Raw genomic sequence first — 17,016 nt, forward strand, 5'->3', positions numbered from 1 at the left:
CCCCCCCCCCGGTTTTTTTTGGGGGGGGGGTTGTGTGTGTGTGTGTGTGTGTGTGTGAATTGATTCATTCACCTTTAGCTCCCTCCAATAAGTGAGAACATGTGGTATTTCTTTTTCTCTGCCTGACTCGTTTGAGAAACTCTAATTTAGAAAATGCTGTACACCTGAACATTCTCAACTCCTGATATGAACCAAAATTTATGTGCAACATAGCAAATGTTTAAAAGCAACGATGCTGGAACCACAATGCCTGTGTTTGAATCCTAGATCTACAACTTAAGTCTTGTGTGACTTTGGGCAAGTTACCTAACTTCTCTGTGCCCCAGTTTCCTCCTCAGCAGAATGACAATATCAGTTACCTCATGGGGTTGTATCGAAGATTAAAGTAAATGGGTTAATATATGTTCAGCACTTTTATAAGTGCTGTCACTACTCTGTTAGAATTATGACATTTTGCGAGCAAGCAGGGAAGAATGTAACTACATTGGTCTAAAAAGAAAATTACTCTTCATCAGATAGGTCCACAATGGTCTCTGAGAAGAGCAGTAATACAGACACTGACCTCAGTTCTTCTAGTTGAAATGTTACATTAATTCATATTTATACTGAACCTTAAAAATGCTGGAGAATTTTCTCTGAATATGGTCATTCTAAGCATCTAGGTTGAAAAGTACCTTCTCTCCAACCTCCCACACTCACTTTCTGGAATAAATTACATCTTCTGGAAGGAAAATGAATGCTAAAGAAATTCTGCAGTATTAAGTCATTTTAGAGAGTGGTTTTCTACCACCTCTTCCCTCAAAACAATAAATAGGACCAATACACGTAAAACAACTGTTGTACACTGAGGAGACTTTGACATTGCAATATCCCAAATCGGACAGTTCTTACCTATAATGCAAAATTCTTCCAGGGAACATCTATATCAACAGAAAAACACTATGTTCACTATGGCTTAAGTTATGTATATTTCACTGTGTGGCAATTCCTTGAAATCTGATGATCTATATATGATAACTAGTAGCAAGGATAATGTCATTTCCCCAATTATTGGTGTTAAACAAGATAAAATATATTAATCCTTTTGTGTATTAAGTGAACGGCCCATAATAGTTGAAACTCACTTGGGGTGTATGAAAACTGAGTGTTTTGCATTGTACTAACGCCATAAAACTGTGGAAAGCAAAATTCAACAGTACTTGCCTCCATGGAAAGCTTTAAAGGGTTGTTTGAGGCCAAGGGACATGCACATTTAAGGAGAAACATTCATGGAGTATCTCTGAGCCAGCTATAGGCTAGAGTACAGCAACAAGTCAACCAAGGCAAAGCTTTAAAGGGTTGTTTGAGGCCAAGGGACATGCACATTTAAGGAGAAACATTTCATGGAGTATCTCTGAGCCAGCTATAGGCTAGAGTACAGCAACAAGTCAACCAAGGCAAATTTCAATTCCTCTAGCCCACTTTCAAGATCCTCCACATCTGATCCCTTCCCGTCTATTCTAATCTAACCACCCTACTGTCTCCTCTATACTCTGGACTCTTGAAAGTAACTCACATGCTTCTTCTGTCCTATGAACACACAATGATCGTCTTGAAATCTTTTCTTCCCTGTACAAATTCTTATTCCATCCTTCCTTTTCTTTTTATCCCTTTCTGTGTTCTTTGAGTTATAGACAATGAGTATGTCTTAATTTATCACTTTTTTTTAAAGCTGTGATTTAATCAGAGTTATACTCGTAAGTAAAATGTTCACAAACCAATTCTTTTCTTAAGTAAACAGTACTCAACATAATAATTAAAGTACTAAAAAAGATCCCTGTGTTTGAGGGACTAAACTTATGCAATAGAGAGCAGCACTTCATATTCAAAATAAATTTTGTAAGAAAGGACGTGTGCCATGTCTTCTATGGTAGATAAGAGAACAAAGGCACCTGGGAAGGGGCCTATGACACTCCCTTCCTCTCTTTTTTTTCCTGGCCCAAATTTCCTCTTCATACTGCCTTCCCTTTGTTTACCTTACTCTGCTTCTCCTGTCCCAGCCCTGAGTTTACCAGTGAAATACCCATAGGATGATGAGCCTGGTGGGTGGGCTCTTCCAGAACTACAGATGTACTTACTGGTCCCCAGAGTAGACATAACCATCAAAGCATGAAGTAATGCCTTTTGTGTGGTGTTACCACACCTCCCAGAAAAAGAATAGATTCCTATCGGAAACAGTCAAGCATAGCTCCAGGTCTTCTAGCAAAATGTATCCCCATGGATGCTACTGTTAGGATAAAGAAGGTCTGAAGCTCATCCAGTGTGTTCTGTGAGCATATGAGAAGAGCCCTGAGTTAGTCCCAAGTGTAAATCACCACCTCCAATCAGTTCCTCTGCCGGGTGATGGATGTTGGCAAGTGAGGTGCAATGACCCTTCCAAGTCCTTTCTTCCTCAGTATAGCCCAGGAGATTCCCCACCCACCATCCTGATCCTGGGAGTGCCATTCAGCAGCAATATTCCAAATTAAAACAGATCACTAAATAGTTCTATTAGTTTAAAATCCATATAAATCAGAGGGAAATCCTGGGGGCGGGGGGAACCCAGGACATGAATCCCAGACCACTGCTCTACAAATCACCTTTTCAAGTGATTCATCTACTTTACTTCAATAATGCATTCACTGCTAAATAGGACGCTCATAACATCCCTGAAGGCCATCGGAATTAGTAGACCCTTCATGGAAAGCAATAGGATAATATTTAATAGGATCAATTAAAATGTTCTCAGCATTGGGCCCAATAAATCTGCTTCTGGAGGATTTATCCTCTAGAAATAATTTAACAAAAGAAAACAGCTCTATGCATGGAGATGTTCACTAAATGATCCCCTAGAGTAAGGGAAAACTGGTCGTCCTAATAACCAACAAGGTGAGATTGTCAGCAAATTGTGGTCTATCAGTCCACGGGACATGTAAGTGGTCATTGAAAAATATAGCCGTGAAGATATTGCACAACAGGGAAAACTGCTATGGACTAAATCTAGGTAAAAAGAAAAAAAAAAAAGGCAGAACTATATACACATGGTTGGATACACATTTTTTAAAATGTTACCTATCATCCAAGAAAGAAAAGGAAGATTAATAAAATGGATGATGTAAAGGAGTGAGATTACAGCTGATCTTGTTGTTGTGCTCTCATATTACCATCACAGCGTTTTTGCCACTTACAAAGGAGGAAAAATCAAGTCTGTGCCAACCTAAGCAACAGGGACGTGAGTGGGGTGGGGAAGAGCAATTTTTCAGCACAGAATCCAACTCCTTCTCCAAAGAGCTGCATGGCCTTCACCTGTGAGGCGACCTCTTCCACACACAGATGCCAGGACAAAGAAGAGGCACCTGCCAGCGACAAAGGCGGTTACCTTGGTTTCCCATAACAGCGCCACGCTGAGTGGCCGCCTCCCACCACCGGGGCCTCCCGATGGGCGCTTTTGTCCTGCAGAGCTGAGGGCCCTCATTAGAAGGTGCCCGTGCTAAAGACAAACGCATTTCCAGGACAAGCGGTTTCGTCATTCCTAGTATTAGCGACAGAATGGTGACAGAAGGTAAGTGGCAGATTTGCAATCGCCGAGGCGCTCCTTGCCTGGAAATTGAAAGCAGCCTGCCCCGGGAGGCGACTCCAAAGAGCCGCGGTTTGCACGGGGAAGGGGTGAGGCCCGCGGGCCACGGGAGAGCCCAGCAGCAGAGCGGCACCGTGGTATTTCTGAGACCACACGCCCGTGTTACCTTAAGGTGTTCTCACTGTCACCGACTACAAATGCATCACAAATCTGCTGCCGCAAATGGCTTGTATTTAATTGCAGGACGCCCGGTGAGAGGATCCTCCCGGGAGCTCCCAGCGAGAACCCGCAGTGTCAGTGTCGCAATACTTGCTGGGGACAGCGGGGAGTGGTGAGGAAAGGGAGGGGCCAGCCTACTGCACACATCGCTTCTCAAATCTTTTCTCAACAGTATTCAAAACTGACATATGTAAAGCAGCCACACAGAATTGCAAAGTAACTGAAGATAAAGAAGAAAATTTAACATCTGCAGAGCAGATTCCTACTCCAGCTTCAAGGCTTCAAGGAGAAGATCAAACGGTTCCTGCGCCTGAGGTTTCCCAGAACAGAATAGGATGGACTCTCTTTCTAAATCCAAGACACTGTTTCTTTGTTTCCACTTGTCTTTGGACACTCATATCACGTTTCTTCTTCTTCTTCTTTTTTTTTTTTTTTTTTTTTTTTTTAATCTTGCTTTCCCCCATTGGACTATGTAGTTATTGACTGCAGGGATCTTGTCTTACTCACAGTAAATCCACATTCTTAGTACTGAGCTTAGCACACAGGCCCTCAATATACCAAAGTTGAACTGAAATTAATAAATACAAAAATAAAGTCACAATGTCACATCTAAATGTCAAAGCAGTGCTGTCCAAAAGAAATACGATGCCAGCCACAAATGCGAGCCAGACATGTAATTTTAAATTTTTTAGTAGCCACATTTAAAAAAGTAAAAGAAAAGAGGTGAAATTTATTTTATTAATGTTATTTAACCCAATATATCCAAAATTTATCATTTCAACATATAATGAAAATCAAAATATTAATGAGTTATTTTACTTTTTTTGTATTGAGTCTTAGAAATCTAATGTATATTTTAAATCCACTGTACATCCCAAGATGGACTACCCACATTGAAAGTCCTCACATGTGGCTAGTGGCTACCACATTGGACAGCACAGTGAAGCTGTTTTGGAAGTGAAGCTCCAAAAACACCTTTTTATAAAAGGAAACAATTCTCATAGTTATAAAGAACTCATTTAACTTCAATTTTCCCACTAATCTCTATGTTACCACTTAAATTTATTTTTAATAGAACTATGAAAGTATTAAATAGGTGTACATTTCCCCTTTTCAAACTCTTTTGAGTAAATGTCTAGAACTGAAAATATTGTTTAAAATACATCCTCAAGCCAATCTTTACCAACAGCCATATTTACTATGAAAACTCTAACAAACCCATGAGCAAGCAAGTGTTGTACTCTAGGATATAATATTTTGGGTGATTTTCCCTACTTGTTTGACCAGGTAATTAGTAGGTTATGTTGTTGAGTGAAGTAATTAATTACTACTGAAAAGATAACCACTTCCCTTCTAAAGTCTACTTTCACAAATATTATATAAACAAACAGTTAGTGGTTAGAAGGATTTGATGCTATCATAAAGACCTTAGTACCAAAGACCCAGGAATGACAGAAGCCTCTCCTATCAGTCAGCCCCCTCCACCCTGCTGGGTGGGTGAGTTTGCTCTACAGGAGAATAGTGACGCTAGGTATTGAAGCATCACCTTGGGAGGGCACCAGCACCCATCACCCTAATACTGAGCCTGGCCAAAGTCTCAGGTGAGGAGGCTTACATGGACTTCCTATTCTCCTCACCTTATCACCCCAACTTCCTGCAGCCCCGCCTGTTCTGAACCTTGACGCCAGCCCAGTTGGGCCTGAACCCATGGACACAGCCTCGCCTATCCACTCAGCAGCAAGAAGAGAGGAGAGGGGAAAACAGCCCCTGGCAGTCAGCCCAGGAAGCAGACCCTTCAGTGGTCAGCTCACCACAGAGGCCAGATGCAGAAAGGAACTGACCGCCTCACTAGGGAGGCTGCCCACCAGGAACCAGGACCAACCGAGGTTTGGACACGGACCAATCTGATTGGCATTTGTTCCTCTGTATGGGGCAGAAGGAGGCTATGATAGGGGAACAGAAGTCCCTTTCCCCAAGACAATCCAAAGTTTCTGATGTCAGATGGAGCTGCTGTTTATTCGGGTGAAAACCAATAATCTCTGAGGAGTGAGGTTCCAGACAGTTCATTCCAAGAAAAACTATGATATAACCTCCTCAGAGAATTGAAGCAGTCTGCTCTGCATTTCCTCGTGAGGCAAAATGAGACCTGGAACTGGGAGAGATCACTCTGAGGGACAGCCTGGTAAAGGAAGAGTCCCTGGGATTTGTCAATCCAGAACTGTATAACCAAGATCTTTAATTGACATGCTTCTAAAATAGTATTATTGATCTGCAGCCCTTAAGACCACACCCTACAGCCAAAGAACTTAAAACATAAATTATTGAAATCTGTTTTTCATTTACATTTTTTTCTCCAACCATGTCTCCTTTCAAAAGTTTTTGAACATTTTTTTTTAGGGGGGGGGTTTGGTTTTTTTAATGAGAAAAGAAATTAGGAACACGAGAGGACTACAAACCTTTTTCCTTAAAGTACTGTAGTGCACTGAATTCTGTTCTCACATATATGTTTTCCTTTCAGCTCTGAGGATGTATTTTCCAGTATTCAATTCACATCGAGGATAGATATTCACTGACTGAAAGGGTAATACGAAATACACCCAGACACACCTAGAAGAATTGCTCCAAATGTAGTTGGTGCAGATCTAATAAGGGTGGCTATTGAGCTTGGGAGACAAATGAGATACATTTGCCTGTTTCCCTGGCATTTACACAAGCTCAGTAAAGCAGGAGGAAGCAGCAGCAGGGAAAAGGCCATAAAGCACGAAGCTCTTTAAGTAGCTTTCCAGGTGGCACAGCAACACTGGCACTGGTTGATTAAATAGGATAACTGGGACATGACCATTGTTAAGAGAGATGGGCTTGAATCTTGATTAGCCCTGAGTGCTCTGTGTGTGTTTGTACTGCCACACATGAATACACGAGACAAGTCTCTGGGCAAAAACCTCTCGTTTCAAGGTCGATGTGCATAGCGTTTCTTTCCCCTCACTTGAAATCAATAGTACCTCGCATTTTGATCTGAACAAACCAACCACAAGAAGAAATTTATGAGGAAATAGGGAGACTGGGTTTATGACAGTATGGAATTATTGTGAATATTTTAGTTGTGATAATGTTATTGTGGTTATGCTAAAAATAGAGTCCTGACATTTTAGAAATAATATATTGCAGTTTACTGATCAAATGATGTGAGACATGAGACTATACTTTAAAGTAATCTAGTGAGGCTGGGGGGAAAGGGTAGGAGAGTATAGAAAAATAAGATGGCCATTTGCTGATGACGGTTAAAACTGGTTGATAGGTACACAGGGGTACATTTTGTTGCATATTTGAAATTTTATGTAATAAGTTTTTTTTTAAAGTACCTAGTAACCAAGGGGGAAGAAAAAAAGAAGCTCCCACTAGGGCTTTTCTGAGAGGGCTATTTTATCACTTCTCAGCTTACCATTGCCCAGAAGATATCACAGGCCGTTCAAAGTTAGCAGCAAAAAGAAAGGGCACATCCACCCTATTTTTCTTTAAGACTGCAATCCTGGCCTCCATCTCTGTCTGCCTCGAGAGAGATTTAGCTTTTGAACATATCCAAGAAACAATATCCTTTAGGATACTGAAACTGACAAGAGGCAGCCTACAAAATCCTGTGGTTTACATTAAAAGTCTGAAGGTATGGCCTTGTTCTGGATCTGGGGGTTAACAGTGCATGATAAAGCACACACTCATGTAAAGAATTTAATTTAGCTCAGAGGTAAAGGGATGCCTATGGGACAAACTGGCAGTGACTGATTCTTTGGGGTGAACAGAGAAGTGAGACTATAAACAGGATAATTTGCCATCTCTAGATTGCTCCCTTTCAAAAACTGTGAGTGCCTTCAAATCATCTACATCCTTCTAACCAGCAATCCCAATTCCAGGAATGTATTCTAAGAAAATAATTAGGCAAGTGCACAAAGAAGTGTGTGTACTGATGTCAATCACACCTTTGTTGATAATAGGAAAAAAACCCAGAAAAACCCAAATGTCTATCAGTAGTAAACAGTTAAAGTATTGATTAGACATGTATTATAACATTATATGCAATCTTTAAAAATGCTGATGTCTGAAGTATATCATCAACTAAAGTGGTGGGTTTTTAAACAGATTTTATAAAATCCTATCTTTGTTTTAAAACAAAGTATGTGTTGTAAGAATAGAAAAGAGCTGAAATATACAATAAAATGTTAACAGTGGTGTTTTCTGGTTAGTAAAATTAAGTGATTCTTACCTTCTTCTTCATGATTTTCTGCACAGTCTGAATTTTTTTTCCAATGAGGATGCAATATATTGGGACCCTCCCAAAAAGCTATTTCTTTTAAAACAATAACAACAAAACCATGAAGATGTCTTAAGTAGGAAAGACAATTTGCCAGAACCCGACAGAGGTCAAGGTGATAATCCAAGCACAAAAAACCCCAGGCTCTGACAGCCAAAGAGGGTCAGCACATGTAGTGGATTGAATTATGTTCCCTAAAACTCACTGAAGCTTGAATTGTGTCCCCCAAATTTTATGTATTATAAACTTGGCCCCCACTGTGACTGTTAAGAAGTTGGGGAATTCTATTATGGTAATTGTAAGATGTGGCCTTGAAAAGATTATTAGATTACGGAACCATGCCATAGTAAATGGATTAAAAATGGGTGGCAGATGCGTGGTTCTGAGGGCTTTAGGAAAGGAGAGTCTGTCTGCCGGTCAGTGTGAGTGGCGGGGGCAGGGGAAGGGCATCAAACAGCCTCATCTTTTAGGGAAACAGAAGCAGAGATCAAACTTGGGATGGCCGGGTGAGGCTAGAGAGGTAAATAGGCCCAGAGCATGGAGGGCCTTGAACGCCTGACTGAATCATCTGGGTTCCAACCTGAGAGCACTGGGGAACCTCTGAAGGGTGTGGACTTTCCCAAAATTAATCAGTCTGACCACAGTGCAGAGATATAAACACTAGTGGGCCTTACAATAGGTACATTTTCTGAATGCCTGCCACTGCACTCAGCACGCTACACACGTTAGCTATTTGAGCCTCACAATGACCTAGAAGGAGAAGAGTGTTGTTATCCCTACTTTACTGGTTAGGAAACAGGAACTTAGTGTGGTTGAACAATTCAACTGACTTCACACCGCTAAGAAGTGGCAGAGCTGGGAGTTCATCCTGTGCTGTCCCGGGTTTGGTGCTGGGGAGATGCTATAATGAATCTAAAACTCCATTTCCCCCCAAGCTCTCTGTGATATTTAAAAGTAACCACAAACTTAACAACTCAATTCCTACTACAAGGAATTTGGTTGTTGTGCAGCAAATGGGTTAAGGGGAGAGCTTTCTCAACCACAGAAATAGAACTTTATAAAAACACCTGGGAGAAATAAGGTGAAATCGGATCTGTCAAGGGGATTTTTTTTTTTTTTAAATCAAGAGAAACCATTAGGGAGTAGATAATTTTGTTTTTGCTTTTTTAATAGGTAGACATAGGTGAGAAATCAGGTAGGGACTAAAGGGAAGCCAAAGGTGGGGGTTGGTTTCCAACTCTGAGTGGGGGAGAAGAGCTGAGAATGGAAAATATTACCATTACATAGGGGAATTGGGCCAGACGAGCACAGGTGGAGGCATAAAGAAATCTCCAGTGATACCCAATTACTTAAGGAAATGCAGAAATTGGCATTTATGGAGACTTGATTCCAGGCAAGGAACACGGAAAAAAGAAACTCTCAGTGAAGATATATTTACTAAGCAACTATACAACTGAAGTAAAGGAGACAAAGACATTTAAAGAAAAAAAAAGCTCCTGCCCCAAAGAAGCTTATAATGTACATGGGGAGGATACACACACACATACACACACACACACACACACACACACACACACACACAATCTTATATGATCAATGAGATAAAAGAAACAGCTAATATAGTCTTTAACTAAATGGAACATGAGCTTTGCCTTCAAGGTTAGAAATGCCACAAATTAGATGAAAAGAAAGGCTATTCCAAGCGGCAGAATGAGGTGAACAAATAAATGGGAATGCAGAAAGGGTCTTCAGGGGCTAGCCACAGTAGGGCAGTAACCTGGGGTGGGGGGGTAGGGGGGAGAGCAGCAATGCTGATTCTGAAAATGAGGGAAATTATAAGAAGAATACGAAACATGCATGGGAGATAATTAGCATTTACTGAGCACTTCCTCTGTGCCAGACACTGTCTAACTTCTACTTCATTTGATTTCATCCTAACAACCCTGTGAGGGAAGTAATTATTATCTACACTTCAAATACAAGAAAACTGAGGCCCAGAAAAGACAAGCAACTTGAAAAAAGCCCCACAGCTAGCTAGAGAATCCACACTTAGTTTTGTATGACTTTTCCCGCTGCCTCTACTTATTCCATTCACTTATGTAGCACCGACTGTGTGCTCACTGTGAACAGTGAGTGGCCTCCAATGGCATGTGCCAGATTATGGCAACTCTGTTGTGTTCACTTATACCAGGATTTCCAAGGGTAGACTTACAGGAGACCACTAATCCATCTTCCAGTGGTATAAACATCTCTGAATTTAGGTCACAGAGGAATGAAGGACTGATAGATTTCAACACTACTCAGTTAGACAAAGTGACTGAATAAACTATTTAAAACTTTGGTTTAAAATGTTACTGCTTTTAGGTGAGACAACCACTTTGGAAAACAGTTTAGCAGTTTCTTATAGAGTTAAATATGTAGTTACCATATGACCCAGCAATCCCACTCCTGGGTATCTACCCAAGAGAAATAAAAATGTATACTCACACGAAAACCTGTACCCAAAGGTTTATCACAGCTTTATTCATAATCATCCCAATCAGGAAACAACCCAAATTCCTTCAACAGGTGAACAGATAAACTGTGGTATATTCATACAATACTACTAAGCAAAAAAAGGAGAGCTATTGATACATGCAAAAACATAGATAAATCTCGAAGAATTACTAAGTGAAAGAACCCAAACTAAAAAAGATACTTATTATATGGTTCTATTTTATGACGATCCGGAAAAGGCAAAATTATAGAGAGAAAGGACAGATAAGTGGTTGCCAGAGGGGCAGTATGAGGGCTTTTTTTTCCTGTTGAGTAATGACCTGTTTTGTATCCTGATTGTGGTGGTGTGTGGCAGGCAGAATAATGGCCCCCAAAGATGTCCACACCCTAACCTGTGAATGTGTTAACATTACATGGTAAAAGGGACACTGCTGATAGAATTTCAGATGGTATTAAGGTTGCTAATCAGCTGACCTTAAAATAGGGAGATTATCTCAGATTCAGGGAGGGGGGGGAGTAGTGCTTGATATAATCACATGGGCCCTCAAAAGTGGAAGAGGCAGGCAGATGAGTCAGAGAGAGTGACATACCATGGGAGAAGAAGCAGAAGAGGTTTGAAGCATGAGGGGGACTTGACCTGTGTTGCTGGCTTCAAGGATGGAGGAAGGGGACCAAGTGACTAGGACCTGATGAGGTCTCTAGAAGCTGAGAGTCAGCAAGGAAATGGGGACCACAGTCTTGCGACCACAGGAAACTGAATTCCACCGCCAACCTGAATGAGCAAAGAAATGGATTCTCCCGTACATCCTCCAGAAAAGAACACAGCCCTGCAAACACATTGATTTTGGCCTTATGAGACTCTAAACTAAGAAACCAGCCAACTCACTCTATTTCTGACATATGGTAACTGAAATAATAAACGTGTTGTTTTAAGCCTCTAAGTTTGTGGTAATTTGTTACAACAGCAATAGAAAACTAATACAGGATACTTACAAAACTCCTTATAAATGTGTCAATACCATAGAACTATACACCAAAAAGTGATATTATTATACATAAATTTAAAAAGAAAAAAATTTTATGTTCTAACTTTGTTTTTTTTTGTTTTTTTTTTTTTTGTCTTTTGTCTTTTTCCATGTCCGGCAACGGATTGCAACCCTCAGTGTTGCCCCCGTACCGGACCGGGGACCAGCAACGGGATCGCAAACCTCGGTGTTGCTCCCGCGCCTCGCTCAGCCAGTGAGCGGGAGCCGGTCTGTATGTGGGATCCGAACCCTCGGATGGGAGCGCCGCCGCGCTTCCCAAGCGGCGCACTATCCAGTGCGCCACTGGGCCGGCCCTTATGTTCTAACTTTGAAAGACCAGTCCTGTAGACAAAAAGAAAAAATGTTAGGGTATAGCCATATTTCTTCACTTCTTCAGACCTTAATCCCCAAAGTAACTCAGGCTGGGATTTCGTCTTTCTCCCAGCTCCTCCCTTCCCCCTCCAGCCAGTGCCAAGAACTAATCTAAGCTTCCCATGCCTGAGGCCACTTTCCACACCACTGACCAACTCAGGGTTTGTGGCTACTGTTTTGCTTTAGCTTTGAAAAAGGTCAGAACTTGTGTTGCCCAGGAGGAAGCACCCATCTTTAACAAGACCTGCTTCCTCAGCACTGCAAACAAGAAAAAAGCCCAACAAGAGGAAACAGAAGTGTGAAAGTCCATTTCAAAGAACTCTGGGAACTCGCCAACTCAGAGAGTTTTTATCGATACAGTTGCTTCAAAACCAATAGGCAAAGCCCAAAGTAATGGATGACTCACCAGGTTTTTTTAGAAGCTACTGGAAGAGTACTCTCAGAAATGCTATAAATTCAACATTTTTCTCTGAAGAATTAATGTGTTACGAGAGGGCGCCCCTTTTCTAATCACTAGTCCACCCCCACCCTCCATCTGTGGCTCACCATTTCACCAAGCTGAATGCAGTTCCTCCCCAATTTTCTTACAGATTTTTAGGTATAATATATGCTGTTTTATCAGGCCTGCTCAGAGGAATGGCACTTCTCTTTAAAATTGTTTTTTAACTACTCCCCACAGCCTGCCTACAGCCAATTAAAAGTCTATAAAATTAGTTAAACATGCCAAAGTAAAGATTTCCAGAGTCAACAAAGAGATCAATAAATATTTATTAAGTGCTTTCTATGGACAAGGCCATGGCAAGTACAAAGAAGCAAAACATGGATGATCCCTGTTTCTATACACGGCTTACAATGTCATTAGACATATGACCAAAACTAATAATAATCTAAGGCAAAAAAAATTATGAGATCATATGCAAAACACGTGCTTCAGAGTTCAAAGTAGGGAGAGATTATTTGTGGCTGGGATAATCAGGGAAAAAACTTTCGCATGGGAGCCGGAAAAAAATGCAGAAATGGTAGAGATGATTCCCCTAAGACAGGACATCTTCTGAAAAGAGAAATCTAGAAACCCCACCTGCATAATCTCTCTCTTGGCATACACCTCCACAGGAATTGAACAGGAGTTTAGCAGAAAAAATTGGCCTCAGTTTCAAAAACACAAAGAATTTCTGGGATTCTGAAGTTGGACCTACAGGTAACTCCACCAAAATTCATTCTTTACTTGTCTCCATTGGGTGTGAAGGTGAATGACATTTCTGGTTTGCTCTGGGCTTCTTTGGTCATCCCCAGTTTGTGCCCCTGCTAGCAAGGAAGGTTGTACCCATCTGAAGTAGTCTCTACCTGCAACTGAGCCATGTGGGCTGGTTCCCTCTGAATTGACTTGGGGCCTGCCTCCCTTATGATCGTCCTCCCCTATTGTATAAAGCTTGACACAGGCTGCCAGAACTGTCATCTCCTTTAGTTCCACTTTATTAATTCGGAACAGGAAGGGTCCTAGCACATGCCAACCCAAGTCCCAACACCCTTTAACACCTGGCAGTCTTCTGTTCTATATATACTCACACCAAAAAATGTGTAAAAGAATGGTGGTAACAGCAATATCCATATTAGCCCCAAACTGGAAACTATCCAAATATCTACCAACAGTTAATAGATAAATAAATTGTGGTATATTCATACCATGGAATACTACAGAAAAATGAGGATGAATTTGACAAGAGTAATGCACACTGCCAGAAGCCACACACAAAAGAGAACATAATGTATGGTTTTATGTACATAAAATTAATAAAAAAACAAACAAAAAGAAACCAGGCAAATTAATCTATGGCATCAGAAGTCAGAAGTGGTTACCCTGATACTGGTTACCCTGAGAGACTGCAAGGGACACTAGGGAGACGTAGTGGATTGAATTATGTTCCCTCAAAACTCACAGCAGCTTGAATCGTGTCCCCCAAGTTTTATGTATTAGAAACTTGGCCCCCACTGTGACTGTTTAGAGGGTGGGAAATCCTATTATGGTAATTGAAAGTGGAGCCTAGAAGAGGTGATTAGATTGTAGGACTGTGCAGTAGTGAATGGATTAATGATGGTGGCCAGGGGCATGGTTCTGAGGGCTTTAAAAAGAGAGTGAACAAGGAGTTTGGTCTCTCTGCTCTCTCTGCTCTGCCATTTCTCAGTGTGATACCCTGAGTCACTAGACTTCCTAGCCTCTGAAACTGTAAGCAATAAATTTCATTTTCTTTATACAAAACCCAGTTCCGTTTTTTGTTATAAACAACTGAAATGAACTAATACAGGAGACTTCTGGGGTCCTGAAAATGTCTATTTCTTAGTCTGTGAGATGGTTATAGGGAACATTTACTTTGTCAAAAGTCATCAAGCCATACACTTATGATAACGCTTTTCTATATAAATGCTTTATTTCAATAAAAAGTCTTTTTTATTAAAGGAATCTAGTAGGATGAGCGAAAGTTACTTTATAGATGAAAAGCAACATGTGTATCCCCCCCCCAATTTTTTTGTTTAAATTTCTTATTTTATATGGTGACTTGGTCTTAATTTATTTAGCCAATAACATATGTATGTTTAGATGGGGAATAAATACATACTTCTGGTAATGTAATAATATGAAAGAAGGATAAACCTAAAATTAAAGATCTCTGCCTTGCACACAGATCAAATAAGATGATTTATTACTCTATTTCATTGGTCCTGGTGGAGGAAGGGGAGGGAGGAAGGGGAGGGAGGAAGGAGTGAGGAGGGAGGGGGAGGGGAAGCAAGAGGGAAAGAAAAAGAGCCAGGAGGAGGAGGAGCTGGAGGAGAACTTCTTCAGGCTCTTCTTTAAAACCTCAGGAAAAAAAAATAGGGCCACCAAAACATGTTCCAGTGCCGCACAATTATTTGTTTAAAAATTGTTACAAGCCAAGGGTCAGGGACTAGATGTACCAGTAACTCCCCCTCTATCTAAACCACAGTCTGGCTCAGGAAACAGCAGATGAGAACCTGGCTGAGAGCTGTAACCCAAACAAGCCCTATCTGCCCCAGGTACTGCCCACGATATGTCATTAACCCACATCTACCATTAACTGTAGAATCTCCCTCCTCATCAATAATTGTAGCATACATCTCTGCAAGTTAACACTTAGCAGAGAGAAAACCCCTTTCTTGCCCTCACAAGTCAGCTTTCAGAATGAACCCCATCCACAAGCATATGGAGGTAAGCTTTTGCTGACAACTGCGAAAATGGGCAAGGAAGAAGGGGTTGTCAAGGGGAGCTGCCTTCTTACGCTAGGTACAGGATGAAGCTCTGAGGCCAGACGCTTGCCTCGGTTCCGCCAGCGCGGAGAGCGCCCGCCTACCGGTACAGCTAGCACCTGCTGGTCCCCGGGGCCCTTCGCAGGGACTGCGGCAGACAACCTTGTCAGCGATGCTGTGGACAGCCTGGGCCTCTGGCGCTTGAGAAAGGCCGGGCGGACCACCGCCATACCCTCCGTAAATTGTCACCTGTCAATCACTTGACCTAAATACACAAACCACTGGGGGAATGGAAGGGGGAGGGGGCTAGTCGGAGCATGCTCAGTGATCGAGATGACATCACTTAATCAATGCTGGGGATGGGAAGGCTGCATCAGCAGCCTCCAGCGGACTGCCAGGAACGTGTCAGCGGGGACCGGGAGGCTCCCATTAACTCGGTCCCTCCCCACGCGGCTCGCATACAATGAGGGCACCGTCAGCCGCACACGTTGGGGACAGGGATAGGGAAAGGGCGGGGGACAGAGCTGGTTTATTTCATTTAACATATTCCTTTAAGAACTAAAAACCACTGGTACTCCCTCCCCCCACCAGCAGACCCCTCTGCAGAGAGGGAGCTAAGTCAGAGGAGGGCATAGGGGAGAAAAGGTGGGGAAGGGAGATCAAGAGGGAGGGAGGCCCTAGCCACACAAAGTAACTTCTGCTCTGGGCACAGAGGGGCTATTTGGCTGCGCTCTGGGCCCGCTCGCCCCAAAAATGTGGACACGGTCTCCTCTCCACCCAGCGCGAAGCACATTCGCGGGTGTGCGGACATCAGGTGTGTGGGGGGTGGGCGGGAGAGTCGTCCCAGCAGAGAGGGATCAAACCCGGCCTCCATATCTAGGGCAGCCTGGGGTGAGAGAAGTAGAAGGAGACACACTAGGCCGCCTGAGGACACCAAGACCACCAGTGTTGTTCCCTCCGCCCTCCACTTCCCGCGCGGAACAGGTGAAACACCGCGGGGAGCCGCGTCTACACGGCCGCAGGAGCTCTGAGACGAGACTACGATTTTCGTCTGACATCCCTGAACCTTTTCTTCTTTTTTTGCTAAGGGCGTGAGAAGAGGCAAAGTGTTCGGTCCATAGAACTGATGCCTGGAAGTATTCGTGGGTCGCAGAGCTCATACTTTAAAGGTGGCCTGGGCATCCCGGTTTGAAGGTGATCCGAACACATTACCCACGCGGCGTGGCGAGTGTGGGGAACAATAGGCCCACCCGGGCCCCCACCCCGCCAACAATGGCGGCGCCGAGCCCTTCCTCGCCCCCCACCCCCACTCCGACACCCGGGGCCCGCCCCGCCGCCCCCAGTGGCCCCTGCACACGCCCGGGAGGGAACTGTAGGGCGGGGGCTGAGGGGTGTCTCGGCACGGCCACCCGGGAGGGCAGCCCCGCGGGGATGTCCGAAGGGGCAACCCAACTATCTCCTCTCCGTCTGGGGCGTCGGAGCGCCGGGCTGCGGCGCGAAGCCGGAGGGGAGACCAGACGCCCCGGCACTTACCCCGATCACCACGGTCTCATCGCCTTTAAATTTGGGGATGAATTTGTCCCCGCGGAGGATCTCCGCTTCGTTGAGGGGCCGGAACCTGCACATCACTTTGATGCTGCATTCGGCTGGATCCGCCATCTCGGCCGGCGGCAGGGAGGGGGCGCGGGGATGGCGGGGGGCCGGGGCTGGGCACGACGAGGGAAGAGGCCGAGAGCCGCACG

General features: G+C 43.2%; 1 protein-coding gene across 1 annotated transcript in view; it reads right to left on the bottom strand.

Moving 5' to 3' along the window:
• Window positions 1–16,979, bottom strand: part of KIF5C (kinesin family member 5C) — a 150,811-nt gene extending 133,832 nt beyond the window's left edge. Inside the window, exon 1 of the mRNA XM_008583506.1 lies at window positions 16,808–16,979. Within this exon, the coding sequence (XP_008581728.1) occupies window positions 16,808–16,933 (126 nt within the window). The 5' untranslated portion in view covers window positions 16,934–16,979. The remainder of the gene's footprint in view (window positions 1–16,807) is intronic.
• Window positions 16,980–17,016: the final 37 nt, after the last annotated feature.

Source organism: Galeopterus variegatus, unplaced genomic scaffold, assembly GCF_000696425.1.
Source record: "Galeopterus variegatus unplaced genomic scaffold, G_variegatus-3.0.2 Scaffold2946, whole genome shotgun sequence".
In the NCBI taxonomy this organism is placed as follows: domain Eukaryota; kingdom Metazoa; phylum Chordata; class Mammalia; order Dermoptera; family Cynocephalidae; genus Galeopterus; species Galeopterus variegatus.